Source organism: Myotis myotis, unplaced genomic scaffold (assembly GCF_014108235.1).
Source record: "Myotis myotis isolate mMyoMyo1 unplaced genomic scaffold, mMyoMyo1.p scaffold_m19_p_18, whole genome shotgun sequence".
Lineage (NCBI taxonomy): Eukaryota > Metazoa > Chordata > Mammalia > Chiroptera > Vespertilionidae > Myotis > Myotis myotis.
Window position 1 is genome coordinate 17,602,473 of NW_023416322.1, and position 27,446 is coordinate 17,629,918.

The following is a 27,446-nucleotide window of genomic DNA, read 5'->3' on the forward strand; positions in this document are numbered from 1 at the left end:
TTAAGCCACTAAACTTTGGGATAATTTAGGCAGCACGAGATTAGTAATACACTCACTTAATATAATTCTTCAAACTCGGAAGATTCCTTTTTAGGATGTCTCAAGATCAGCAACCGTGCTTACAAATTCTTTTTTTTTTTTTTTTGTATGCATGCATATAAGCATAACCAATGGACACAGGCACAAGGGGGGTAAGGGCATGTGGGAGGTGGAGGTGGCCGGGGAGAGGTCAATGGGGGAAAAAGGAAACATATGTAATACTTTAAACAATAAAGAATTAAAGAAAAACAAATCTTGCTAAAGCTCCCATAGAATGTACGCGCTAAAACCTAACCCTTGTCATCTTCTGTTTTCCAGCTGGTATGAAATGATTAGAGTGCCAGCGGTTCTCAACCTGTGGGTCGCGACCCCTTTGGCGGTCGAACGACCCTTTCACAGGGGTCGCCTAAGACCATCCTGCATATCAGATATTTACATTACGATTCATAACAAGAGCAACATGACAGTGATGAAGTAGCAACGAAAATACTTTTATGGTTGGGTCACAACATGAGGAACTGTATTGAAAGGGCCAGAAGGTTGAGAACCAACCACTGGAATCATGATTTGGAGTAGCCGGGCACACCGAATCAAGCTTTCCACTCGCCCTCCAGTCTTGCAACGATTCTTGGATAATGGACAAATAGAGTGAGCCACACCTCGTAAGTTTTAATGTGTCCTTACCCCGTTTTTTGTTTTTTTTTAATTGTCTTGCACCTGAGACTCAAAGCAGCTGCCCTCTCCTGTGGCCTGGAACGCTCGAGCCCGTCCTGGACAGAAGGGCCGAAAAACTTGTTTTTCCCCCCGTGCCTGCCCCGCGGGCTCAGTGCGGGCGGCTCAGGCTCCTGCAGGCCCCGAGTCCAAGGAAGACAAGTACCAAGTGGGGGAGGGGGCTCACTGGGATGTGCCCCAGGGAACCCGCATGGCACCCATCAACTGCCCGAAGCTCAACACACTCAGAGTTCTGGTTATTAAAAGCCTAGATACCAGCGTGAGGGGGGAGGGGGCGGGTGGCCCTAGTCACCGGACGCTTACAACCCCGGCGCAGCGCGGAAGAAACCGGGAATACGCAGGTTACAGCAAACGTAGAAACAAAACGAGAGTGATCGGGTCCCGGCGCGGGTGAGGGTGCGAAATGCGGAGCGGACACCAACTTGAAGCGGCCGGGCTGACAGGCGAACTCGCCAGCGGCTCCTAAACCGCGGGGACTAGAACCTACGCGGAGCCAAGGGCAGCCCCAGAGGCAGGGCCGGGCCAGTACCACACCCTTCACGGAGCCCGCTGGACCCCGGGTCCGCCCACCTATCGCCCGCCCCATCTTACATTCAGAGTGGCCCCCGGAGCCCCCAGGACGGCCGGCTGCCGCCAAGGTCCCGCACTAACCGGAGAAGCCTGCCCAGCAGAACGTCAACGAATCCCCCCCACCAGCTCCCCACCTTACCAGCGCCGGCGGCGGTGGCGACTCCAGAGGCCCCGCCAGGGGAAAGAGACCCCTGAACCCGAGGCCCGCCGGGAAATGTAGTTCTGCACTCGGCTCCAGATTACTACTCGGGAGCATTCACTCTCTCCTAGGACTTGGAACGCCAAGTTCCCCCCGTCGGACCGGTGCACGCTGGGTATTGTAGTCTTGGCTCGGTTGGGTGGTTGACGGCTGGAACCGGTACGCACAGTGGAAACAGAACTCTCTGACCTCATTGGTCGCCGTCCCCAGGTCGCTTCTGCGCAGTGAGTGGTGGCGTCGTAACGCCTCGGGGAAAGGGAAGCGGATAGAACCGTGAATCGCTGCCTCTGGCTTTTAATTCTTCTGCTGACAGGCGCTGCTCACTGGTTCTTCCTCTTTTGTCTATTGCACGCAGCCCGCCCTCCCCACTAGCTTTCCCACTCCTCGGATCCAGCCCTCGGGGCATTCCAGCCGGTTTTCTGACCCCGCCGGGAGCTCACTCCTGCTCCCCGCGCGGGTCTCGCACGGAGGCGGTAACTATGGAGAATATGGCGGAGGAGGAGGAGGAGGTGGCTCCAGCCCAGGTCCCGACCTCGGCCCCGGACTCGGCTCGGGTCCCAGCTCCGGCCCCGGACTCGGCTCCGACTCCAGCCCCAGCCCCTGCCCTGGCTCCGGCCCCGGCCCCGGCCCTGTCCCCGTCCCCAGCCTCTGCCCCTGACGAAGCTGAAAGCAGTAAGTGCAGGAGGCCCAGGTCTTTCTGCTGCAGGAGAAGCGAGAAAGTGCGTCTTGCGGGGGAGGCCCTTCTTCACTGGGGTGGCTTTCATGGGAAAGGAAGGGGTAGGGCGATGGGGAAGGAGGAGGGACCCGCGCTGCGCGGCAAACGGGCACCGAATGGAGAAGGCATGTCCACCAGCCTCGAGGACATTGCGATGAAGGTTATGTGGGGGCCAGGGGTGCTGCAAAATGAGCTTGAGGGCTTCTTCGTTAAAGGGGGTCTTTTTCTGGTGCAAAAATAGGAAGTTCCACCTGATCTGGTAGTTTCTCTGAAGCTTCCGTCACGGGGTCCTTTGAAAATGTAACATAGTAACCGAGGCAACCGGTGTTTACTGTAGCAGATCCTAGCTGTCAAGATTTAGAAACCATTGCTCTCAACTAGGTTTTATGTCCGGACATACACACACAAAATAAGATGAGTTTTTCTCATTTCATTTTCTACAGCAGTTTGCTTCCAAAAAGAATTTGAGGGTGACGAGTGGGTGAATAGTCTACTAAATTATGGATTTATGTCTTCCCTCGGACATAAATACCAATGGAGTTTTGTATTTCATTAGATCAGAAGTCAACTGTTGAAAAGTATAGCCCATATTATTGTTAGTGCTTCTGAATGTGCTTGCATGTTTTCTAAGTGGTGATTTATTGGGCCATTGAGGACAAAGGTAGGCCCTCCTCATCTTAAGGTCAGAGCTAGGTAGGTGCAAAATAAGGCCAGTTGTACAATGGTAGAGGGTAGAGGGTAGAGGGGGTTCGCTGAGTAGTCTCCCTCATCGGGTGTGGTGTAGCAGCTTTAGGGGAATGCATGCTTTCTCTAACTCCTCATCAAGAATATGTTAAGTACTTTGGGAAGATTTATTCATGTGTTTTAAAGTTTACAAGTATGTAATTCAAAGAATGCAATCTTTGAGAAACCTGGGACACATAGGTAACAACTGAGAAATTGGAAATGCATTCGAAATATATATTAATCGCATTTTAAAAATTATCTCTTGATGGTCTATTTCAGCCGTGGGCAAACTACGGCCGCGGGCCGGATCCGGCCAGTTTGAAATGAATAAAACTAAAAAAAAAAAAAAAAAAAAAAAGACCGTACCCTTTTATGTAATGATGTTTACTTTGAATTTATATTAGTTCACACAAACACTCCATCCATGCTTTTGTTCCGGCCCTCTGGTCCAGTTTAAGAACCCATTGTGGCCCTCGAGTCAAAAAGTTTGCCCACCCCTGGTAGTCCTTAGACGCCTGTCTTACATAGACAAGATGAAGATGGCACCTCTGAAATAGAACTGAAAATTGAGGAAGAAGTAACAGAAGAAGTTGTAAACAAAGCCTTCTAGCATCTGATTTAATAAGGGGTTTTTCTCTTGACTTCTGGATTATTAGTGTGTTCCAGAAAGGTTGAGTAGATTTAAGTGCAGATTGCCTGATATCTACTGTCTTGAGCCACAAAGTGATTTCAGAGGTGTAAGGCATATCATGAATCTTTATTTAGACAGGTCTTTGGGAGTTTTCTTCAGTAGTGGACCACAGGATTTTCCATTTTCTCTTCTAACTTACCAGGCCCCTTCCTTTTATTTTGTACTATTTAGTAGTTAGGATGATTTCAAAAAGCACACTTTTACATAGATATCTATATCTATATCTATATCTATATCTTGTTTCGTATATACAGACCTTTGAACCATGGAAGCCAAAAGCCTTTATGATAACAAATTTTTCTCATTTAAAAGTAAGGTAAAAAATTTGTATTTTAATAAATTTAAGAAGGAATGGCTAATAATACTGTATTAAGTTCCAAAATTATAGAATGTCCTGCTGCATCCAAAAAGACTAGTGATGTTTAAAAGTTATTTAACAAACGTCAGTGCCTGCTGTGTGCAAGTTACTGCACTAGGCACTTAGCCATTACGAAGATGAATAAGACCTAGCCCCTGCCTTCTTACTGCTTATTGATGGGGGAAGACAGACAAGGCCACGAATTAGACAAAGGAGCTGGGAGTGAAGCTCAGAGAGGAATTAGGCAGAACAGTAGCAGTGTCAAGAATAAAATTTAAAAGGCTGATGGTTCTAAATTGTATAACCTAATTATATATGACTATTAGAGAGCCTATGGCTTATCCCATCATCTCCGATCTCATTGGGGATCTGTCCCTAAAAGTTATCACCTCCTAGTCTTGTATATTCAGGCCCCCACTTTGTAATGGTTCTCTTTCAAAATTTAGAAGTATGTAATTTGAAGGATGTGTAATATTTGAGAAACCTGAAAATGTGTTTCTGGGCCTGGGTTTTGACTTTTTTCTTCTCTTTTTTCCTTAGGCTTTCTTCCTCGTGTTCATAGTTTCACCTAACATATGAATTTATTATTTATATCCATTCAGAATCCCTCCTGAACTCCGAAAACAAAACTGCCTACTGGACTTGACCACATGAATACCAGTAGTATATCAAACACACTATGTCAAGAACTAAATTCCCTTTTTTCCTTTCCTCTTCCTTTCTGCCAAAAGTATTTTCTTCTTCCTTTATTGGTTAATGGTACCATTATTCTCAACCATGTAAACTTGAAATCTTAGATTCATTCTTGAATTTACTCTTCAGTCTTACTTTACACCCACATCCCAATTTCTTTGCTTTTTTTTTTTCCTTTGGTTTTACCTTCTAGTCTCCTGTACCTATCTGTTTCTTACCTCAATTATTGATCCTTGGTACTATAGCCAGAGATACCCTCCTAAAACACAGTCAAATCATATTCACTTTCTCAAAAACCTGCAAAGACTTAGCATTGCCGAAAAAAGATCAAACCAACTTGCATAGAATTTATGCCTTTTACTATCTGTACTACATTGAGGCTGCATGTTTTTCTACCGACTCCATCTAGCCAGGTGTGGGATAGAAGTGGCTGTATTTTTTATACCACATTCCTTTGTTCATGAGATTACTTAAGTTCATAAGGCCAGCCACCAAATCTTACTGAATTCTGTTCATACCTTAATGCGCTTCTTCAGTAAAGACCTTCTCAGAGGCTCTTGTTGGAATTAATTGCCCCTTACTCAGTATCTCCACATTATATTCACCCCAAGTATTCTTTCATTCTGCCTTGTGTTATAGTTAGCATATCATTAGCATCAGTTAATCTCTCCTACCTGATTGAAAGTTCTGTGAAGATAGGAAACATGGCTTAAGTTTCTTCAGTGTTTTGTACAGAATAGAAACATTTTTAAAGAATTATATTGAATAAGTAAATTTTAAAGCTGTCAGGTTGCATAAATGTAGTTTTATCCTGTTTGCATTCTGAGGCACACTTGTCATTTATAAACTGAGTCCCAGCAGTATTCTCCATCTAGGTATTAGGGCATTATGCTATAGGAAATAAAATTGTCAAACTCTAGGTGAAGTAATTAATTAATAATGGAACGGGAATATAGATTGTTAAAGCTTAATTTTCTAATTTTTAAATTTTCTTTCAGAGAGACACATCTCAATTCAGAGGCAGCTTGCTGATCTAGAGAAGTTAGCTTTTGTAAATGAAGGGGATTTTGACTCTGCTAGTTCATTGAACTCAGATCATCTTGATGCAGGTATTTCCATGTTTGTCTCTGTGTGTGTGTGTTTTCTTAATTTCTAATGGTTTGTTATCTAGCGTGAAAAATTTGCTAGAAATAGACTTGTATATTCTGTTGAACTAGAGGAGTAGTAAATATTTTTATGCAGGAAACTGATAGTCATCTCTATGCAAAGGTTCTGTGGAATGAGTTACTTCATAACTCAGGGAAATTACAGTCTCATCCTATATAATCCTATATAATAAAAGCATAGTATGCAAATTGTCCCCTGGATCAGAAGTTCCTCTGGGAGTTCAACCAGGGGGCGGGGCCAGCCAGGGAAAGGGAGAGAGTACCCGGCAAGCAGCTAGCAGCTGCTAGGGATCCTACCAGTGCATGAAGGTATGTGTATTCTATGTGTATTTCTATTGCATTCGGCTAGGAGTAACAAAAAAAAACATTGCCTTAAAAAAAAACATTGCCTTAAAAAATATGGAGGCTTATCTTCTCTCATGTAAAATAAGTACCAAGATAAGCAATCTAGGGCTGGTACAAGAGTCCACAGTACTGTCCATGCCCTAAGCTCCTCTCTTTCTGATTTGCCATCCTTAGTGCTTGGATTCCATCCTTAAGATCACCTCATGGTTTTTTGAAGTAGGCCCAATATTTAAAAAAATAGTGTCTATACTTGCAGTGTGCTATACGTGAAAGGTATTTGTTGGATTAAAATTTATTAAGTGGGTTATTGATTGTTTCTGTATATTTTTATTGCTTTAAGTCTGAACTTTAATTCAGGTTTTAATTCTTTGGTACACTATCAATGTTTTTATTTGAGATACATTTCTAATTAAATAAGACTTTTATTTTGATGATCCAAAATCTTTTCAAGGACATACTAATAAAGAAGGAAGACCTCACAAATTCAGTAGTAGGATACAGTGCTTCTAATCATGGCCTCCAGTCTCAGAATACCAATCATATTAAATTCCTCCTACTACTTTGAGTTTCTTCTTCCATTTTTCTAACTCCACATGTTAACTGTTTTTGTTGCTGCCAGAGTAGAAGAATGCCACAGCAGCTACTTACTCTCTCTACCCAGCTCCTGGCCCTCTGGGAGGGTGACAGCCTCTGCCTTTTCCCCTGGGCAAAGTACAGAGTGACTCTGCCAGGCACTTTGGCCGGAAGGATACATAGATTATCATTCTTCATCCGTTTTGTTCTCAGTAGCAGTAAGGATAGCAGCTAGTCACAGAGAGGGGAGTTTTAGGGTAAAAATCACCCTGTGCTAAAACAATTTTTGTTAACTACCCGCTGAGACAGGGGTGATGTCTTACTGAAGTTAAGGAAGACATTATGTAAGAAGTGGGGTGGGACTGAGGTGCTCGGTTACTTTTTTTGTAACTGAATTGAAGCATCAATTGGTAGTATATTCTGTGCCTTATCGGTTCTTTTTTCTTTATCAGGAAATAAACAAGCTTGTCCATTATGTCCTAAGGAAAAATTTAGAGCTTGTAATAGCCATAAGCTTCGTCGGCACCTTCAAAATTTACATTGGAAAGTGTCAGTTGAATTTGAAGGTTAGTATTTTTGTGCTTACTAAAAAGTGATGTAAATGAAATTCAGGATTTGATACCAGTTTGGGAATTTTATAGTGAATTTAATCAAATGTTTTAAGTTTAAAAATTTGAGAGATTCAAACCCTTCTTTTAATGTGTTTATTAGTAAAAGATCATGTTGCTCTCTAGGCAATAGCAATATATAACACAAGTAGTTTTGTTTGGCAAACATTTATGAAGCATCTGTTCTGTACTATGTACTCTGCATGGCCCTGGGGGATCCACATTTTGGACAGTGTCATAAATGAAGAGTCTGTGTAGTGCAAATTAGCATAAGGCAGAGAAGATGAAGCCTAAGAAAAAATCAAGTGGCAGAGAATAGATGACAAAATTCAGTTCTAAGGAAGCTAAGTGGCTAATCCAAGATAACACAGAGTCTTGGCAGAACCAGAATTCACACTCGGATCACCCATATTTGTTTTTATACTGTACCATATATAACAAGCAAACTAAGGCTATCTCATTAAGTAAATTAATAAATGATATTACAAATACAAAAATAATATGTTATTCTTATTAAATTTGCCAATAATTTTGTGAAAATTGAATATTTAATGAACCGTGGTATGACAACCATCCATCCTTCATTCTAGGTTACAGAATGTGCATCTGCCACTTACCTTGTCGACCAGTGAAACCAAATATTATTGGAGAACAGGTAATCAGATGTTAGATTTATTTTGAAATTTAGCCCTCTTTAAAGAATGTGCAGTTTTTACTTGCTTTAATACTAAAATGTTTATATTCAGCAATGAGGTTAACTTTAAGATTTTGTATCTGAATGTTTTCAGATCATCATATTGGGAAAAATATAAAATACATGAAAAAAAGGGTTGCTGTATTGAAATTTTTATAGTTTTAATTTCAGTCCGATATATTGCTGTCTTGTGTTCAAAAGGAAAATTATTTACTAATTTTAGAATGGAGAATTAAATAGAAAGTAATTTTTTTCTTTTAAAATAAATCTTGATTATAGAAAAAGAACCTTCAGTTTCTGTGATTTAATAAATGCGTTGATTCATTCTTACCATCCTTCCTATGTGCTTCCATTAATCTGCCAAAGGACAGAATAAGAAACTTCCTGAAATCTTTGATAACTTTTTTTAAAAGTACATATGTTCATTTTTAGAATAGATTTGACCTTTGGGGAATAAAAATTATAAAGTATTTTTGGTGATTCTATCCTGAGTACATATTAGCTTATTATTATTATTAATTTTTCTAGAGAAAAAATAACATTTCTTTTTGTTGTGTTTTTTTTATTATTATTCTTATTGTTGAAAGTATTACAAAAAATCATTTCTTAAGCAGTAGTCAGGACAATGCTTGTCCATGAACCTTATCCAAGATATTTTGAATATGATAACCACAGTACCATAGGAATCTTTTGCAATGTTCTTGAATATTCTCAACTTGCTATGTGATTCCAAGTAAATAGGAGGTAGACACAGCAAAAGTAGGAGTGCCATTGGAGTAGTTTTTTGGTCCTCAGCTATGTGAGGAATTATAAAGTGAGAATTCTTTGCTTGGAAAAATAGATGTTTCATTAATTTTCAGAAATCTTGAAAGCTGGTTACTAAATGTGGTCATCATTAAAAATTAAATTAGCTCTAGGCGGTTTGGCTCAGTGGATAGAGCATCAGCCTGCGGGCTGAAGGGTCTAGGGCTCGATTCTGGTTAAGGGCACGATCCCCAGTAGAGGACGTGCAGGAGGCAGCTGATTAATGATTCTCTCTCATCATTGATGTTTCTATCTCTCCCTCTCCCTTCCTCTCTGAAGTCAATAAAAACATATGTAAAAAAATTAAATTATATGAACTTAAAAGTGAATAAGTTGTATTAAAAACAAAGGTGATGAATACTCAAAGCTCACTACTTCCTAATTATTTTATTGCATATTTCTATTATCTATGCTCTTACAGTTATGTATATAATATCTACATGGTGGCAATGCTGTCTTTTCCCAAATACATGTTCAGTGATGTCACATTGGTAACTTGAAATTTGTCACAATTGTAGCTTGAAATTAAAGAATATATTTTCTTGATATTGTAGAGTATTTATACTACAGAAAGCTGAAAACTCTACGAATCAGAACTTTATTTTCCTGGTGAGACAGTTAAACATCTACCAGCACACTGCTACTAATATTATACCATCTGTAAGTGCTGCTTATAGAAAAGAGGATACAGTTATTTGTTGATTAGAATGAATGGGAAAATCTTAGAAATTAAAGTTGTAGTCTATTATAAAATTAAATTAAAAAGTATATGTCACATGGCAAAATTAATACTGTCTTCTATACCATTAAACCCAAGACGCATACGTAAATTTACAACCTTGAATCAAGTTCTATTTCATTGTCTTAGTAACTTATTTATGTATTAAATTAAATACTCTGTTTGCTAGATATCCAGTAAAATGGGCGCCCATTATCATTGTATCATTTGTTCAGCAACAATCACCAGAAGGACTGATATGCTAGGACATGTTAGGCGCCATGTGAATAAAGGAGAGACTAAATCCAGGTATATTGCTGGTAAGTTGAGCAATCTTATTAACATGTTAGTAAGTAAATCCTTAAACAATGGTCCAATTATTCTTTTTAGACATTGATGAGATAATGATAGTGACTTAACTAAGTCACTGAGCTGACTACTACACCCTTACTTCAGATTTCCTTTTTCTGTGAGCCTCCCAACAATGTTTTTCTGTCCTCAGTTACCATATATTTCACAAGTGGGTAGAAAAAGCAACCGATGCTCAAGTAAATACAGGTATCTTAATGAAAGATTATAGGACTGTATTACTAATGATGGTTCCTGCACCAGTAATTGTGTTATACTTATCAAAACACACTAGAAAAAGTATGTAAAATGACATAACGACCGCTTATTATCCTGAGTGGTATCAAGTTATTAGTAGTTATTACTGAGGCAGCCCTTCTCAAGAATTAAGCCCTCATTGCCCTTAGGCTGTGGTCGGCAAACTGCGGCTCGTGAGCCACATTCGGCTCTTTGGCCCCTTGAGTGTGGCTCTTCCTAAGCCTTAGGAGTACCCTAATTAAGTTAATAACAAAGTACCTACCTATATAGTTTAAGTTTAAAAAATTTGGCTCTCAAAAGAAATTTCAATCGTTGTACTGTTGATATTTGGCTCTGTTGACTGAGTTTGCCGACCACTGTCCTAAGGCACCCACTGTATGTAAAGAAGTAATGTCTATACATCTAGAATGGTATTATGTACCTTTCTTTTAAGAATTGAAAAAAGCCACTAAAATAATTTTCCGTAGCGCTTAATTTTCTCACTGACTCTGGTTTGAGAAAGGCTGACCTTGTGAGGTACATGATGCCACTTTGGTGGATAGAGAAGATGTCTAACAACGCTGGGAGAGGGTGCTGTTACTTGGCATTGTAAAAAGAAAAGTATGGTTGCTATTTAGTTAACATTCTGATTGTAATATAATCAAGAAATCCAAATATAGTCTGTTATTTTCCCCCACACATATTATATGTGTCTCATTTCTTAAATATGCAAAACATACTTAAATACATCAGCTTTTCATTTGGGTTTATAGCTAAATTATTCAAATGTATAGCAAATGTAGGAATTTTTCCCTTTACTTTATATCTGTTTTAATGTAATTTGTGATTTAAATCATAATTATGGGAAAGTGTTCTGAAATCTAGCATGTTCAGGAAATACAATGATTCTTTCTCATGCTGGCTAATGAATGTAATCATATAAAGATACCACTTTTCTAACAATTATCTCACAATAACATCTTTAGCAGCCAACCCATGTAAATGTAATATAGTATTTGATGAGGAATAAAGGTATTTTAGGATTCAATGCTATCTTAGGTTGATTGTTCTTTCTTTTGCTTTTTTTTGTTTGTTTTTAGGTTGATTGCTCTTAACTAGGTATCATTATTGATAGAGTAGGCAGTTACAATTTTGAATTGATAAATTTTAATTCAGTAAATACTTTTTTCCAGAGACAGTGCTGAGTAGATCAGTTTTTAACACAATTAATTACATTAACACATTATTATAAAGGAAAGTTACTTTTTAAGTGTATATTGTTTTAGATATTTAATAATATTTTGTATTTAACTTGAAATCTTTTTTTTATCTTAGCTTCTGCTGCTAAACCACCTACTGAAATTTTGAAAGAGGTAGACACAGATGTACAAGTTTGTCCTAATTATTCTGTACCACAGAAAACAGATTCCTATTTTAATCCCAAAATGAAACTAAATCGGTAAGCTAAATTGTGAAAAGGATATGGGATGTTTCAAATCGTTACAAACATACCCTCTCTTAATCTTTATGTTCCAGTGCAGCGATTTTCATCTAGTATGCCGCAAGAGGCACACTGATGTGCCACAAGAATTTTAAAAATATGCAGTACCTATTTAGTCAGGGACACTGACCTCTTTTCCCTTAGATTGTCAAATAAAAAAATGACAACAGCCTTCACAATAATAGCCATCCAGTGTGAATGAATCAAAATGACACTTTTATTTTTGTCCGATCAGCAAGATACTTTTTGGTTGCCTACAGAATTTTAATGAATAATATATGTGTGCCATGAGATGAAAACAGTTGAAAATGGCTGGTCTAATGTGTTGAAACTTAAAACTAGGTACAGAATGAAAATCATCTATCTTAGCATTTCTCAGAATGATTATTTTCTCTCTTTTTTTTTTTTTTTTTTTTGCCAGACCAATTTCTTTCTCCGAGAGTAAAGTAGACCTAACTTTATAGAATTAATGAACAATGCTTTTGTGGGAAAATTTTGTTTATAAAACTTTTATTTATAAAATTTGCTTATAAAATGATTTTTCATAGTGAATGTTTACTAATAGAACCCAATTGATTCATAGTTTAATTTCACAAGCTTCTAGTTCTCATACTATTAAGTAGGGAATATGCTATTAGGCCTTTGTTTTTTTCCAAATAGGAATGCCAACACTATTATTAAATAAAATAAAAGCTATAATGGGGAAGCCATGGCAGAGTAAAGTCATTTCAGATTATTATACTCTCTTTTAGGCAGCTAATATTCTGTACTTTGGCTGCTCTGGCTGAGGAGCGAAAACCTTTGGAATGTCTGGATGCCTTTGGAGCCACTGGTCAGTAATGAAGCTGTTTTGGAATTCAGCTTAATTAGATTTGTACACTATCTTTTCTTAGAAAATGTATGTGATTATCATAGACTATTTTGATATAAAAAATTGAAGATTGCCCTAGCAGTGGATAGAGTGTCCGCGTGTGGACCGAAGGGTCCCAGGTTTGATTCCGGGCGATGGCACGTATCTCAGTTTGATTACAGGCTCCACCTCGGCCTGAGCCCTGGTCTCTGTCACATCGATATTTCTGTCTTTCCCTCTCTCTTCCACTCTCTTTAAAAATCAATGGAAAAATATCCTCGGGTAAAGATTGAAAAATGATAATAAAATAATAAAAAATTGAAGATCCAAGATAAAAATTTTTTTATTGTGGAAAAATTTCTAATATATAAAAAAGTGGAGGATATAATAAATGAATTCCTTTGTATCCATCACTCACTTCACAAATTATCAACTCACACTCAGTCTTGTAACTATCCTATGCACTTATCTCAGACCTCATGTCCCCATCCTCCATCCCATTTTGAAACAAATCATAAATATCTCATTTCATCTGTAAACATTTGTTAGATCTGTAAAAGATAAGGACTTTTAAAAAATACAGCCATACTTTTATCACACCTTAAAAAATTAAGAATTCTTTAAATGTTTAGATATACCCAACTATCTCATTTTTTTTTTTATCAAATCAGAATCCAGACGAAGACTTTATTTCAGTTAATATGTCTCCTAATCATCAATCTATATACCTATTGTGTATGTGTCTGAGATAATTACTTGAGTGGCAATCCTTGTCTTGTTCCTGATCTTAGGGGAAAAACTTTGAACTTTTCACCATAAGTATGTTAACTGTGGGCTTATACATGGCCTTTGAGGTACATTCCCTTTATCCTTGCTTTTTGAGAATTTTATCATAAATCAGTGTTGAATTTTGTCAAATGCCTTTTCTGCATCTATTAACATACTCATATGATTTTTATCCTTCATCTGTTAATGTGAATCATATTGCCTGAATTTTGGATGTTGAACCAGCCTTGTATCACTGGAATAAATCCCACTTGATCATGGTGTTTGATCCTTTTAATGTATTGTTGAATTTAGTTGGCTAATATTTTGTTGAGAATTTTTACAATATGTTCATCAGGAATATTGGCCTGTAATTTTCTTTTCTTGTGGCATACTGTACCTGATTTTGGTATGGGGGTATTGCTGGCCTCATAAAATTATTGATAGGCATTTGCTTATTGCCATTTTGTTGTCTTCCAGTTGTTTTTGTAGTTCCTCTTTGTTCCTTTCATCATCTCTTGTTCTCTTCCTTTGTGGTTTGATGACTTTGCTTAGTGGCATGTTTATATTCCTTTTTCTTTATCTTTCGTGTATTTACTATAAGTTTTTGCTTTGTGGTTACCATAAAGCTTTATCTGTAACAACCTGTTTTAAGTTAATAGCAACTTAAGTTTGATCCCATTATAAAATGCAACATGATTACTGTCCCCAATCCACTTTTTGTTTTTGATCTCACATCATATATATATATATCCCTTAACTAATTATTATAAACCTAGTTATTTTTACTACCTTTGTCTTTTAACCTTCATACTAGCTTTATAAGTAATTAGTTTCCTTTACTACATAATTACTTTTCCAGTGAGATTTAATCTTTCATGTGTGTTCTTGTTCCTAATTAGATATTTTATTTGAACTGGGATCATAGAAAAGTTTTGTAAGAAATACTAATGAAAATCTGTAAAACTTTTTTTGTTTGATAACTTTTCTTCAGAGGCTTTGTAGTGAGAAAGTAGAAAAAGAATTACTTATGAAAATACTAAGATTTTGAAACTATTTATAGAATTATATTCTATATTATTGTTATACAACTTTTTTTTTTGTTACAATTTAAAAACATATTTTCTTTCCCATTTCTCCTAAGGGATAATGGGATTACAATGGGCAAAACATCTTGGAAATGCAGTCAAGGTTACCATTAATGACTTGAATGAAAACTCTGTGACCTTGATTCAGGAAAACTGCCATTTAAACAAATTGAAAGTGGTGGTGGACAGTAAAGAAAAAGAAGAGGGTGATGACATTCTTGAAGAAGGAGAAGGAAAGCTTGGTAATATTAAGGTGACCAAAATGGATGCCAATGTACTGATGCATTTGAGATCTTTTGATTTCATGTAAGTGAAAAAATTTGCTGTGTCACTTTCTAAACTGGTCTGGAATTTTTTTTGGGGGGGGGGGGGTAATAAAAATTAAGACAGTTTGTTGTTGCTTTTTGTTTATTTCAGTAAATAGAGTTTTGTTTTTAGCATTGGCCTAAGGAATGCAATAAGAACATTTTCCAGCACCTGAAATAAAATGCCTGGGCATGACAATTTTCCTTTAATCCTGACTTATTTTTATTTACCTAACATAGCATAAGGTCAATGTTATTACTTTTAAAACAGAATTATGTATTTAAAATAGATTTGTAAAGTACTTATGAACACATGGAATTTTATTGTTAGAAATAATGACAATCATATAATTTTTATTACCAGTATGATTTTAAATATGTCTATATTCTTTCTGATTTTAGACACCTAGACCCTTTTGGAACATCCGTGAACTATCTAGATTCTGCATTCAGAAATATAAGAAACCTTGGCATAGTATCAGTGACTTCTACAGATATCAGTTCTTTATATGCCAAGGCACAGCATGTTGCCCGGCGACACTATGGCTGTAACATTGTCCGAACTGAATATTACAAGGAACTCGCAGCCAGAATTGTTGTAGCGGCAGTGGCAAGGTACAGAATTGCCAACAGTGTAACACCTAATGTTTGGGCATATGTTAAAAACAGATTCAAGAAGTGCTTCGCTCATTTTATAAATATGCACAAAATGCAAATCCTGTATTTCATACCTATAATCTTCCTTGGTTTTGTGATCTTATGTTGTATCTTTTAAAATTTGATTTGAAAGCTTGTGCTTAAAATAGTCAGTTTACTCTCCAATTAAAAATATTATGAAAGCAATTAATGTAGTAAGAAAGATAAAAATGAAAGTTAATTTTAAGTCAGTTATTTCAACAATGTAGGGTAGATGAGAGGATAGCATAATGAAAAGGGAAGGCAAAGATTGTTTTTAGATTGAGAAACATTGTTTTATGTTCATCTAATCTTTATTTAAACAAATAATTTGCAAAATGATGGCTTATAACCTGATTCTGCAGAATAATCTTGCCTACAAAAAAAGCTCTTTCTCATCTAGATTTCTAAACATTTGAAGGAATATTTTTTTGAGCACCTCTCTTGTTCAGAATCTCTTATGCTATATAAATAGACATTGCAAGTATATATAATGGATAATCAGCCAGCTCACTTACTGGCCTCAAAACTAATTTCACAGCATTTAGATTGAAATTCCTACCTCAGCATAAATAGATGTTGTGTTATTCCTAATTAATTGAAAACTCTGATGTTCAGTTTATACATGCCCATGACCTACTTAAAAATGTTTACACTAACAAATTCTAATTAATATATATGAGCCAAGTTTAGTGTGTAACTGCAGAGAGAAAACTAAGTACATAAATACTGCATCAAGTAGAATTTAATCCAGAAGTGTGTAAAATTAATAGTAGCGAGGACTGCCTATTCACTTTTCCCTGAATATTTAGCAGCTGGCTTACTACCCTGCATATAGTTAGTATTCAGTAAACATTGTTTAAAAGAAGCTTTTATAGAAAAAACAGGTAAAAAGGCAGAAAGGTGGTGATGATGACAACAAAGAAAGTGACATTGAAAACCAGAGCCTGTAGTCCTATTGAGAGGCTGTCATAAAGAAAATGTCTAGTTACTGAAGACTCCGGCAAGCATCCTTTATTTCCTGTGTTTCATTTTGTGTAAGAGTTATAGAAATTATCTTTTAAAAGTATGCTGCCAAGACTTGAATTTTTCTTATTTTCCCTTCACCTACCCATAGTTTACTGTCCAGGTTAGTATTGTAAATATAATGTCAAAGAAAAATGATAAGCACCCAAAATAACTTAATTTTTTTTTTTTTCCAGAGCTGCAGCTCGATGTAACAAAGGCATAGAAGTACTATTTGCAGTGGCTCTGGAACATTTTGTCTTGGTCGTTGTGAGAGTTTTGAGGGGGCCTACTTCTGCAGATGAAACAGCCAAGAAGATACAGTATCTGATACATTGTCAGTGGTGTGAAGAGAGAATTTTTCAGAAGGATGGTAATATGGTAGAAGGTAATTCAAGTTTCTTTTGACTGTATACTGTGTCTAATTTATTTTTTTAAAAATCTTTATTGTTGAAAGTATTACCTATTTTTCCTTTTCCCCCTAATTGACACAATAAATTGTGTCTAATTTATGTATAAGCCTCCAATAAATAAGCCTTTATCACATCCCTAATTATACATATTGTCCTTTGGTTTTAAAGATGACAGTGCTAACTTTATTTCCTATCCTGGACTTCCTTTCATCAACAGAAAAGGCATTTGTGTGAGTTTATTTACTGGTGCTATACAATTTATACTCTCCAGCTCTGCCCTCCTCTATTGAAACATCTAGAAATAACTTAGTTTCCACTGTCACTAATTTTAGGAACATAAGTTAGGATAACCTCTCTGTTTCTGGCTGAATATAAAAGCCATCAGTTATAAAATTCATTCAATAAATATTTACTGAGACTCTACTATATGCCAGGCCTGGGAACCAAGGAAAATAATTTGGCTTTTGCCCTTATAAAGGTGTTTCTATTTTTGCTTTTCCAGGATATAGAAACAGTTGCCCTAGGAAAAACAGTGACAGAGCCTTTAAGTAAATCTAAAATAAGATCTCACACTGTGTATTATGCCATTTAATTGCACTGAATAACATTGATATCAGATAGCAAGAAGCTAAAGACCAGTATCCCTACCACCACAGCCTTGGATTCTGGGTATCTCTAAGACTGATTGATCCGATCCAGCCATTTCAAACAAGTGCATGATCCACCTAGGAACAGCCTGGGCGAAATCTGTTGCAGAGAGTCTGATTTAAAATGACCATTCTGGACCTTAAGTGAACTGGAAAAGTTCATACTAGAATATTGCCCCATCTTGGAAACTACCTCCCCAATTTCCTTGTGATTCTATCAGGCCTTATTGCTCTTTACATTGAATTAGATTCTTCTAGCTTACATTTTGGGGCTGATTATGAATCAGGTCTAGGGAACAGGGTAATTATTTTCTTCCCAATTGCAGAAGAGTTAATATGAGAAATGTCTTTATTTTGATGGGATAGCAGTTATATGGATATATATATATTTGTCAAAGTTCATTAATCTTTCCACATAAAATATATACATTTTACTGCATGTAATTTTACCACAATCACTGATTTTAAAATACAGATATCTTGTGGACTTTGTAAGACCTTCTCCTATTTAATTTCATGTACTAACTAAAAGATCTCTAATCTGTTTGACATGGATTTCTATCATCTGTTTTAAGCTTTAATCCTCTGATCTGTATAATTGAGATTTTATAAAAATACTTAGCACAATATCTGGCACATAGTAGATTCTCAGTATATAGTAGCTGCAAATTATTATGAGTATAACAATTACTACTATGTATCTGTCATCTCTGCTTTGATTTCTTTGAATCTTTTCACAGAAAACCCGTATAGACAGCTGCCCTGTAACTGTCATGGAAGCATGCCTGGAAAGACAGCAATAGAACTTGGACCTCTATGGTATGTGTGCCCAAGCATGATAATATATTCAGAATTGATTTATATATTGATTTTGTTTGTTGACTTTTGATGATGTAAAAGACAAGCAAATTTTGATCAAATCTTTTTAAAGTCTAAGCAAATAATTATGACTTCTCCCCCTATGAGCCTGAGGTGTTTTCTGTTTTCAGATTTTTCTATAACATTATTCCCCCAAGTTTGTGACAGTGCTCAGAGGCAGTGGAATTAGAGAGAAGCCTGGCTGTTCTGCAAACTATAATTCATTTCTGAATAGTAAGAATTAGGCTTTTTTATTTTTATTTGATAATTATAGAACTCTAGGGTGTGGTTAAAAAGTGATCACAGTAACTTTTTAAAGAAGAGCCAACTAATATAAAAAGTCTTTAAGGAATTTAATTTAAAAAGGGCAAATGCAAGTAAATGCCTTTTGTTTTGGGTAAAGTTGTTTAGATGGGACGCAATTGCAAATTTTTAATGTATGCATGCTTTTGTACACAGCAATTCCTAACAACATTGTGACAAGAATCATTGCAGATATCTACTTCATTAATTTACAAGGTCAAGGTTTAGCCACCTACTAAACTTAAACATTAACACAAATGGTAAATGTTTGTGCTGATGCCCTTTTTTAATCTTTTTTCATGTCTAGTTAACTTTTTTGTTATTTTTTACTTTTTTATTTAATTTATTGGAGACATTGGTTAATAAATTATATAGGTTTCAGGTGTACAATCCTACATAATAAAAGCCTAATATGCTAAGTGTCCGGTCGGCTGGTCGGCAGTTCAACCAACCAAGACCTAATAAGCTTATGATAAGCTAAGGCTGCTCAACCGCTTGCTATGACATGCATTGACCACCAGGGTGCAGACAGTTGACCGGTTGACCAGTTGCTATGACGTGCACTGACCACCAGGGGCAGACGCTCTGACTGGGAGGTTCGCTTGCTGCTGAGGTCTGGCTGATTGGGACTGAGCGAGATGGGCCAGACACGCTCTGGAGCCCTCCCACAGTCCTTCCCTGGCTGGCCAACCTCCCGTGTCCCTCCCCGGCCCAATCGTGCACCAGTGGGGTCCCTCGGCCTGGTCTGCATCCTCTCGCAATCTGGGACCCCTCGGGGGGTGTCGAAGAGCTGGTTTCAGCCCAATCCCACAGGCCAGGCCTAGGGACCCCACTGGTGCACGAATCTGTGCGCTGGGCCTCCAGTTATATATCATCTGTATGTTGTATTGTGTGTTCACCACCCCATCTTTATCCTATGTTAATACCCTTAGATTAAGAATGATCTAGCTAGTCTTACGTTCTGGTACTCTCTTTCCTATGTCATCTGCTACATGTTGATCCTACTCACTGACCTCAGAACTGGGGAAACGAATTATTAACAGCTGCTGCATCCAGAAGGAAGATCTAGCCCAAGTCCTTCATTTTACAGATGAGAAAATTAAAACAAAGTGCTTTTAAGTGCTGGCTAAAATTGACCTCCAAAATTTGGCAGCTCAGGCAGGGCAAGAACTTGGGTTGTCTCACTCCCAGGATTGAGTTCCCATGCCTTATGGTTTCCTCACTCAAAGCCATAGTCCTATCTTTACTCTCATCCAGAATCTCTTCCTCTTTCCCCACTTCTTTGAAGTCTCTCCTTAATGCTTCAACCCAAATTACTTCTAAATTCCTTTTTAGTAAATCTTACATTGATCGCTCATTTAACACTTAAAATCATATAGCTTTCCACATGTATTTGCTACCCCTGGTAATAATAGCTACCATTCATTAAGGATATACTTTGTTCTAGAGATTTTATGCATGTATTTACTGTTACAGGAATATGCATTAAAACTTCTGCATTATATTACATCCCTGTCTAGATTTATAGGCTTAACATTGTATTTTATACTTTGGTGTATATTCCACACCTATATGTAACACAGAGTTATACACATTATGAGGATTGATTTAACTGTGAATGAAATTTCCTTGACTAACACTAGTTTGGAGAACTAACATGATAAAAAGGAATGGAGAAATAGAAAATAAACAATTTTAAGTTAAATCATAAATTCTTTTTAATTTCAGTATTTAATCAATCATATAATTAATTATATATCTTATTATTTAAGATAAACATTTCTCTCAAACCCAATTCTCTGTATTTTCTTGGGATTTTTTGTTTCTTTTAGGTCAAGCTCCCTCTTCAATACTGGATTTCTCAAAAGAATGCTATTTGAATCTCTTCACCATGGTTTAGATGACATTCAGCCCCTAATAAAGACATTAATCTTTGAGTCAGAGTGTACTCCTCAAAGTCAGTTTTCAGTTCATTCACCTTCAAATCTCACCAAGCAAGGTAACCAATTTAACACTAGTTTACTAGCTTACAAATTACCAAAATACTCTATCTTTTTAAACTTTATTTGATGTTATAATCAAAAGGAGTATAAGTAGTGTGCTTTTAAATCCCTTCTGAGTCTGATCATAACCTGCTTAATTTTTATTTTTAATTGCATAGTTTTCTTCAGGTTTATATTCAGAACCTGGAATAGTGATTTTATTAAGATAAAAGTATGTATTTTTTAAATTTTAGTACATTAAAAGTACTGTCTATTGTGATTTTATTACACTTATCTGCTTTCTAAAAAGAGAAACCCTAGGGAATTCTGAGAGGTGTAGCCATTGAGACAACAGAAACTTAAGATATACACTTATCACTCATTAAAACTACGGTTTTTTTCCGTTTTCTCTTTAGTATAAATAGGCTTTTGTCGTTTTTATCTGGCCATTGTCCTGAGGGTGGGCCGATTAGACATCCTAGCATTTCTCATAAGTCATTAGAAGCAGCAGTTGTTGTAGAGGATTGAAAATGTAATTCTTGCCCTGTTTTGCCATAGAATCTATATATTCAGAAAAGCGGTGTGGATATAATTTAGAAATAAGCTTTTATTTAAACTTTGAATTGTTACTTGATAACGTCCGTAAAATATTTTGATTCCCATTTGTTTTTATTTTAGAAGAATGTGGTATATCTATTAAAACTACAGATGATACCACAACAGATAATTACATTGCACAAGGTATGTATGTATATGTGTGTATGTGTATGTACATGTGTATGTATCAGTGCAAAAATCAGACAGCAAAAGAGTAGGAAGAGATTTCTTTGGTTGCCTATTTCACAGTGCATTTTTTTTTTTTATTATACTGACAACCTAATTACAGTAAAACTTGTTTATCTGGCATTTACACAGTTCAAAATTTCTATGAACATGTACTGCACTCATAGTTCTAATATATAATGCATCCCTTTGAGAGAACTGTAATATCTTGAAAGAATGATGTGAACCAAAATAAGATCAAATTCTGTTTGATAGAATTGATTACATTTTATTATTCTTATTCTTTTAAACTTTTTCATCACCATATGATGCGTAACAATTCCACTGATTACCCAGAAGGTCTATTCTCTAGTCATAAGAATGTATTGTATGGCCTTTCTTATAATTTGGGATGTGTGCACACTTAATTTCTTTTTCAGGGGTAAGAAAAAGGCAGTATGGTATACAGTAATGAGCATTAGATTTAAGAGCATCATTCTGCTTTGTGTTGTTTGTTGTATAACCTCGGACAGGTTATTCATTGAAGACCTATTTATCAAATATTGGCATTCGGTAGAGAGTACAAGTATAAAAACAGAAGGGCGTTATCCCCAGGATAATGTAATATAATCTGGCGGGGGGGGGGGGGGGGGCGGGGCGGCGGATTTACACACAGAAAAGACCTACACACATGAAACAATCAAAGAAGATAGAACTTAAACTCTGAGTAGTATTGATAGTAGTGAAGTCTGTGAGGTGATTGGCCCAGAATTCAAATAGCTTTCTTCAGATGAAAATAGAATTGAGGCTTGACATTCAAGAAGGTAGAAAGTAAGTTCTGACTCAGCAAATAGTTAAATACTAAAATTACATCAGTTAAGGATAGTGGAAATGAAAATATCATATTCTTGCAATGAGTTCTCTTAAGAATTAAGACTGGATAGGTTGAAATGGTGTGTGTCAGAGGATTTAGACTTGAGATAGCATAGAGTTATAAAAGTATTAGGTTTGTAATTTTTAAGAGAATGCTAACTTTGTGTGTGTGTATTTGTGTGTTTCAGGAAAAAGAAAATGTACTGAAACAATCACAAATTTAGCCAAGAAACAAAAGGCTGATTCCAGTACCGAACATCCTCCCTTTTATTACAACATCCACAGACACAGCATTAAAGGGATGAATATGCCAAAGTAAGATAGCCAGTCAATGGCAACGTGTATATTTTATAATTTAATGACACAATGGTTTAAATAAAATTATAACCTCATTTTTTTTCCCCTTTTCTTGCTGCAGGTTAAAAAAGTTTCTGTGCTATCTTTCTCAAGCAGGCTTTAGAGTAAGCCGAACTCATTTTGACCCAATGGGTGTTCGTACAGATGCACCTCTGATGCAGTTTAAATCTATCCTTTTAAAGTACAGCACCCCCACCTACACTGGAGGACAGTCAGAGGGCCATGTCCAATCTACATCAGAAGATACAGTAGCTGACAGGGTTGAAATGTCAGTGAATGACAAAGCAGAAGCAAGCAATTGCAGAAGATGGTAAAAGTAGAGAAGTGTTTATTCCCATACATCTTTATAGATCATCTGTCTAATACTTCTCCATACCAACTGTAGTTCTTTTTTTATTCTTTCAATTCAGTGGTGTAAAAATAAAAGTGCTGTTTTCATTTTAAAAGTAGCAGTTTCTAACTTAACTGGTTTGGGAGTTAGGCTTTCCAAGTTTTTCTTAAAGAAAACTTAGAATTGTAAGGAAAACATTTCATATGAAGCCAAGATTGACTGAGATCACCTACTATTTAATAACTTAGAAAATTCTCACATGCAAAGTATTTGGAATTTTATGTATGTCACGTAAGTTACATCTCTGCTTAAATTGATGCTGAATAGGAAGAACAGTATCCTTTCAGGTCACTAATATATTTCACAATTACGAAGTTAAAATACATTCCTGATTTTAAGAATTCACATCTCTCCCACATTAATCTTTTAATTTTTAGTTTTTGAGAAATTAAATACTTGCCTGAGCTAGAAATCCATTTTTTTCTAAGTTTCAGGTCTAGATGACTACACTTGAGAGTAATAGTTTGCCAAAGTAAATTGAGGTGACTGTTCCAATTATAATTGTTCACAAGCACTGAAATTCTCAAGAGATTTTGTTATAAACAAATTGGGTGATCTCAAGTGCCTCAGTTAATGCATGTAAATATTCATTTGCTTGGTTGTGCTACCTCAGATGTAAAACTTGCCCACTTACAAAGTGAGGATTTTTTGTTTTGGGGGTAGATTTTTTGGGGGGGTTTGAATTGGGGGGGGGGGGGGTTGTTTGGTTTGTGTGTATATGCTCATTTTTTGTATAAAGTAGACCAGGCTAACATAATTATGAAAATTAGTTGAAACAAAAATCTTGTTTCCATTAATAAATACTGTTCTTCATTTGAATGAGTTTCGATGAAAGGATTTAGTATAAAGTTTGGATTTTTGTCTCAAGGATCTAATCCATATTTATCCTGAAGTCTTTGTTAAAGGAAGTAACTTTTTTATAAGCATGAAGCGTGGGGATGAAGGGGGAGAAATAACTGAAGGTTTTTAATACACTGCACTCCAGTGACATACACAAAAATCCAGGGAAAATCTTTATTACAGCATAGTCCTGGAGGATTTTTTCCCCTTCAATTAATGGAATCATACATTTTGGTAAAATAATGAAATATGTGAAGTGCATTTGTTTCTATTATGACCATAATAAAACTATAATTCTTGCCAATTACAATTAAACTCACAGATGAGCACAAAAAGAAATGGTATTACTTTGTTTGTATAAAGATATAAATAACTAAAAATAAAAATTACTACAAATCCAAAGGCAAATCAGTACTTGGCCCATCTGACTTAGTGTATGTTGTTGAATATCAGTTTAAAATTTTGCTAAATGCTTAACATTTTTGATGAAGTTGAATTTTACGAGAGCTTAATCTGATATAAAATATGCAAATAACTTATTTAAAATACATGTTTTTCTATATTAACTTCACTACTTGGTAGGAAGTAGTTTGGAACTACATCAATCTAAAGAGGAAATCCTTTTAAATTCCATCTAATTCTACATTAGCACCTTGTTTGCATAACAATTTGGAACATAAAGGCAGCTGTATCACTCCTTTAAAATATGGTAAACACAAGAAACTGGTTCTTACAGTGTGTTGGCTCTGCTAGTTGCTTATCTTAATACTCTAACCATAGACTCAGGAAATGGGAGAAGTAACCTGAAGGGTTTGGGTGCCACTGTGGTGGATTTTGGTTAAAACTTCATTAATCACCAGAGAATATTTTGCAGAAATGAGACTAAGACCAGGAGTTCAATAATTTCAAAAAGTCTAGGGAGTTCTTTCCTTGGTGTAAAAATAACTGCTCTGGTAAATGGCCACAGGTTACTTTGGAGAAGGCTAAGAATATACATAATACAAACTTACAGCAGGGTCCTTTCTCAAAAGGCTCTGGAAATGTGAATTAAATCAGGCCTGGGAAATGGATAAGGGATCTTAATCTCTATAGTAGCTGTAGTGACCTGCAGTTTTCAGTTAGATAAATCAAATGGGACCACTTTGGTCCTTTGGATCATATGACCAATTAGCCAAGGCCAAAAAGTCCTGTCAGACTATATTACAGCTTTTTAGAGTGCTACTTCTCTTCTCACCAGAGCATTTCTCAATGATGATAGTCGCTCCAATCACATAAATCCTCTCCAACATTTCCCCTTCTAAGTCTTTGATTTCCTTTCTCTATGATGTATCGGAATTTTTGGCACCTCATCGCCCGTTTAGATGAAGCACTGCTGAGTCAAAATTTCAACCAAGTAAACAGAACCACTCCCAGCTATTCAAACTGATGTACTCTCTCGTGTAAGTGTACCCATACTGATAATTTGACCCAATTTTAAGATTGTTTCTTACTTCAAGATCTAACATACGCGGAATCTATTTCCACAGGTATTCTCCATAAATCATCAGTATACAGCAGTGATTCCCAAAGTGGGCGCTACCGCCCCCTGGTGGGCGCTGCAGCGATCCAGGGGGGCGGTGATGGCCACAGGTGCATTTAACTTTTTTTGTATTACCTTTCTATTCTGAGTTCAATAAATAGTTTCATAATTTCAAACTTCAATGTTTCTAATTTACACCTTCCTTTACTATATTTTACGAAAAAGGTAGAAACATTAATACATATATCTTTGTTTAATTGCTATTAAAGTTTAAAAAAATTTAATTTCCAGGGGGCGCTGAGTAATATTTTTTCTGGAAAGGGGGCGGTAGGCCAAATAGGTTTGGGAACCACTGGTATACAGGATAAAAAAAAAAGCATTCTTTCAGGAGGCACTTTGTACTTGTCCCCAGAACATGTTGGGATCTGAAGATGAGGGATTGTAGGGATAAAACAGATGGGATGCTTTTTGCAAGGTAACTAACTCCTTGAAGGGGTCATCCACCAAAACAGGAAACATCCATTTTAAGTGAGGTTCATTGGAGTAAAGGATTTAGGATACAGATTCATCCATATCTTTACAAAATTCTTCAGTTCTCAGAATGCCACACTCCAGATGAAATACCTTAATATCTTTAACTTTTGAGAATTTGCTTCATGTAGAATTCTTGGTTCACTGCCTTTTCCTTTCAACACCTTCATTACCTCCTGGCCTGCATGACTTCTCATGAGAATCCAGTTGTTAATCTTATCAAAGATCCCTTGTAATGCAATGGGTCACTTTTCTCTTGCTATTTCCAAGAGTTTCTCTGTTATTTAGCCTTTGTTGAACTTCTTAGATGTAGATTTTTACCAAATTTTGAAATTTGAATTATTTCTTCAAATGCATAAAGTGCCCCTTTACTTCCTCTCCTTCTGGGACTCCCATTATACATTTTAGTACACTTGATGGTGTCCCACAGGTCTCTCCCTTGTTCCTTTCTTCCTGTGTTCAAAGTTCAAATCTATTAGCTCCTCTGTTGGATTTATTTCACTTATTGTATATTTCCAACCCAGTATTTTTATTTAGTTCTCTTAGTATAATGTCTATTGTTATTCTCTACTTGGTGAAAGACTGTTCTCAAATTAGTTATTTTAAAATGGCTTTAGTTCTTTGGACATATTTTTAAAAGCTGATTTAAACATTTTGTTTCATTAAGTCCAACACCTAGGCTTTCTCACACTTTCCTGTTTCTTTACATGACATGCAAATTTTTGTTGGAAACTAGATATTTGAAATATGACTGGGCAATGTTGGATAAAAGAATCCCTTCACATCCCTGGGATTTGTCAAGTTTGCTCTTTAGTAATCTACCTGGACTAATTCTGCAAAGTGAGCATTCTTTGCTGTATATGAGCACTACATTCTGCTTTGTTAGCTTAAAGGTCAGCTAAAGGTTGGACGGAAAATTCATTAGGTGCCCTGAAACAGTTACTCTCCCAGCCTTCATGAAGTGCTCTGAGAATGTTTTCAAATATGCCCTCAACACTCCAACATGAAGCTTACACTGTGCCTTCACCTTCACTTCCTGCTTGAAGAGCCTCAAGTTCTGCTATAGCTTCGATGGGTGCCTCCTTTTGTCCTTGGGTGTGCATGCAACCTTGCACATGCCTGTCGCCCTCTAGAGTCCCAAGAATATCTTGGAGCCTTTCCAAACCTTTACAGGTATGTCATCCCTCGGCTTTTCCTTTCTGTTTCTGTCAGCCTCTTTTTAGCACTGCCTCAAGGCAGCTGCCACATTAAATAATTGCAGCTGTTTCTGAAGATGGGGCTGTTTGCAGAGAGTGAGGGGTATCAGGTCAAATAAAGAGTAGCTCTGAGAATAGAGCTTTTCAGTGAGGCACCAAACAGGTCCAATCTAACTGGCTTAAGGGGGAGCTTCAACCCACTTCTCAGGCTACAAAACTGCTGGCTTTCACAGCTACTATAGTTACAAGGCTATTCATTTTCAGGTCTACCCTGGAACTGAGAAAATGGGTATAGGGCAATTTAAAATGCTACAAAACTTGATAGTTTTTACTGAATAAATTAAGTTGATTTTGACAACTTTTATAGTT

At 36.6% G+C, this 27,446-nt stretch overlaps 2 protein-coding genes across 8 annotated transcripts in view; one reads left to right on the forward strand and one right to left on the reverse strand.

Annotated features, from left to right (window-relative positions):
* The window catches only part of SWT1 (SWT1 RNA endoribonuclease homolog), a 66,309-nt gene extending 64,656 nt beyond the window's left edge, over positions 1–1,653 (reverse strand). Inside the window, exon 1 of one of the 2 annotated variants that reach the window (XR_004973422.1) lies at positions 1,481–1,650. Coding sequence is in view for 1 of the 2 variants with exons in the window: in XM_036344627.1 (XP_036200520.1) it covers positions 1,481–1,597 (117 nt within the window). In the remaining variant the exon portion in view is untranslated. Of the gene's footprint in view, positions 1–1,480 lie in introns of both variants that reach the window. The other variant, XM_036344627.1, reaches the window with a different exon arrangement.
* TRMT1L (tRNA methyltransferase 1 like) lies at positions 1,651–25,503 on the forward strand. 6 transcript variants are annotated; one of them, XR_004973423.1, is made up of 17 exons: positions 1,780–2,212; positions 5,722–5,832; positions 7,260–7,373; positions 8,006–8,070; positions 9,822–9,951; positions 11,552–11,675; positions 12,470–12,549; positions 14,477–14,726; positions 15,128–15,340; positions 16,603–16,793; positions 18,206–18,284; positions 20,459–20,625; positions 21,287–21,349; positions 22,432–22,558; positions 22,662–22,910; positions 25,193–25,270; positions 25,358–25,503. XR_004973423.1 is itself a non-coding variant. In XM_036344631.1 (16 exons), coding segments are annotated over exons 1-16 (2,157 nt in total). In that variant the 5' UTR covers positions 1,780–2,019; the 3' UTR covers positions 25,194–25,497. The 6 variants fall into 6 exon arrangements, 5 of the variants coding, with proteins under 5 accessions (XP_036200526.1, XP_036200524.1, XP_036200523.1 ...); XM_036344631.1 differs by having other exon boundaries at positions 25,193–25,497; XM_036344633.1 differs by lacking the exons at positions 1,780–2,212; positions 25,193–25,270; positions 25,358–25,503 and adding an exon at positions 1,651–1,764 and having other exon boundaries at positions 22,662–23,663.
* Positions 25,504–27,446: the final 1,943 nt, after the last annotated feature.

Excerpts from the sequence above, each read along its gene's own strand:
- TRMT1L (XM_036344630.1), top strand. The coding sequence starts at position 2,020 with ATGGAGAATATGGCGGAGGAGGAGGAGGAGGTGGCTCCAGCCCAGGTC. Across the intron at positions 2,213-5,721 it reads CCCTGACGAAGCTGAAAGCA|AGAGACACATCTCAATTCAG; the intron begins GTAAGTGCAGGA and ends ATTTTCTTTCAG. Across the intron at positions 8,071-9,821 it reads CAAATATTATTGGAGAACAG|ATATCCAGTAAAATGGGCGC; the intron begins GTAATCAGATGT and ends TCTGTTTGCTAG.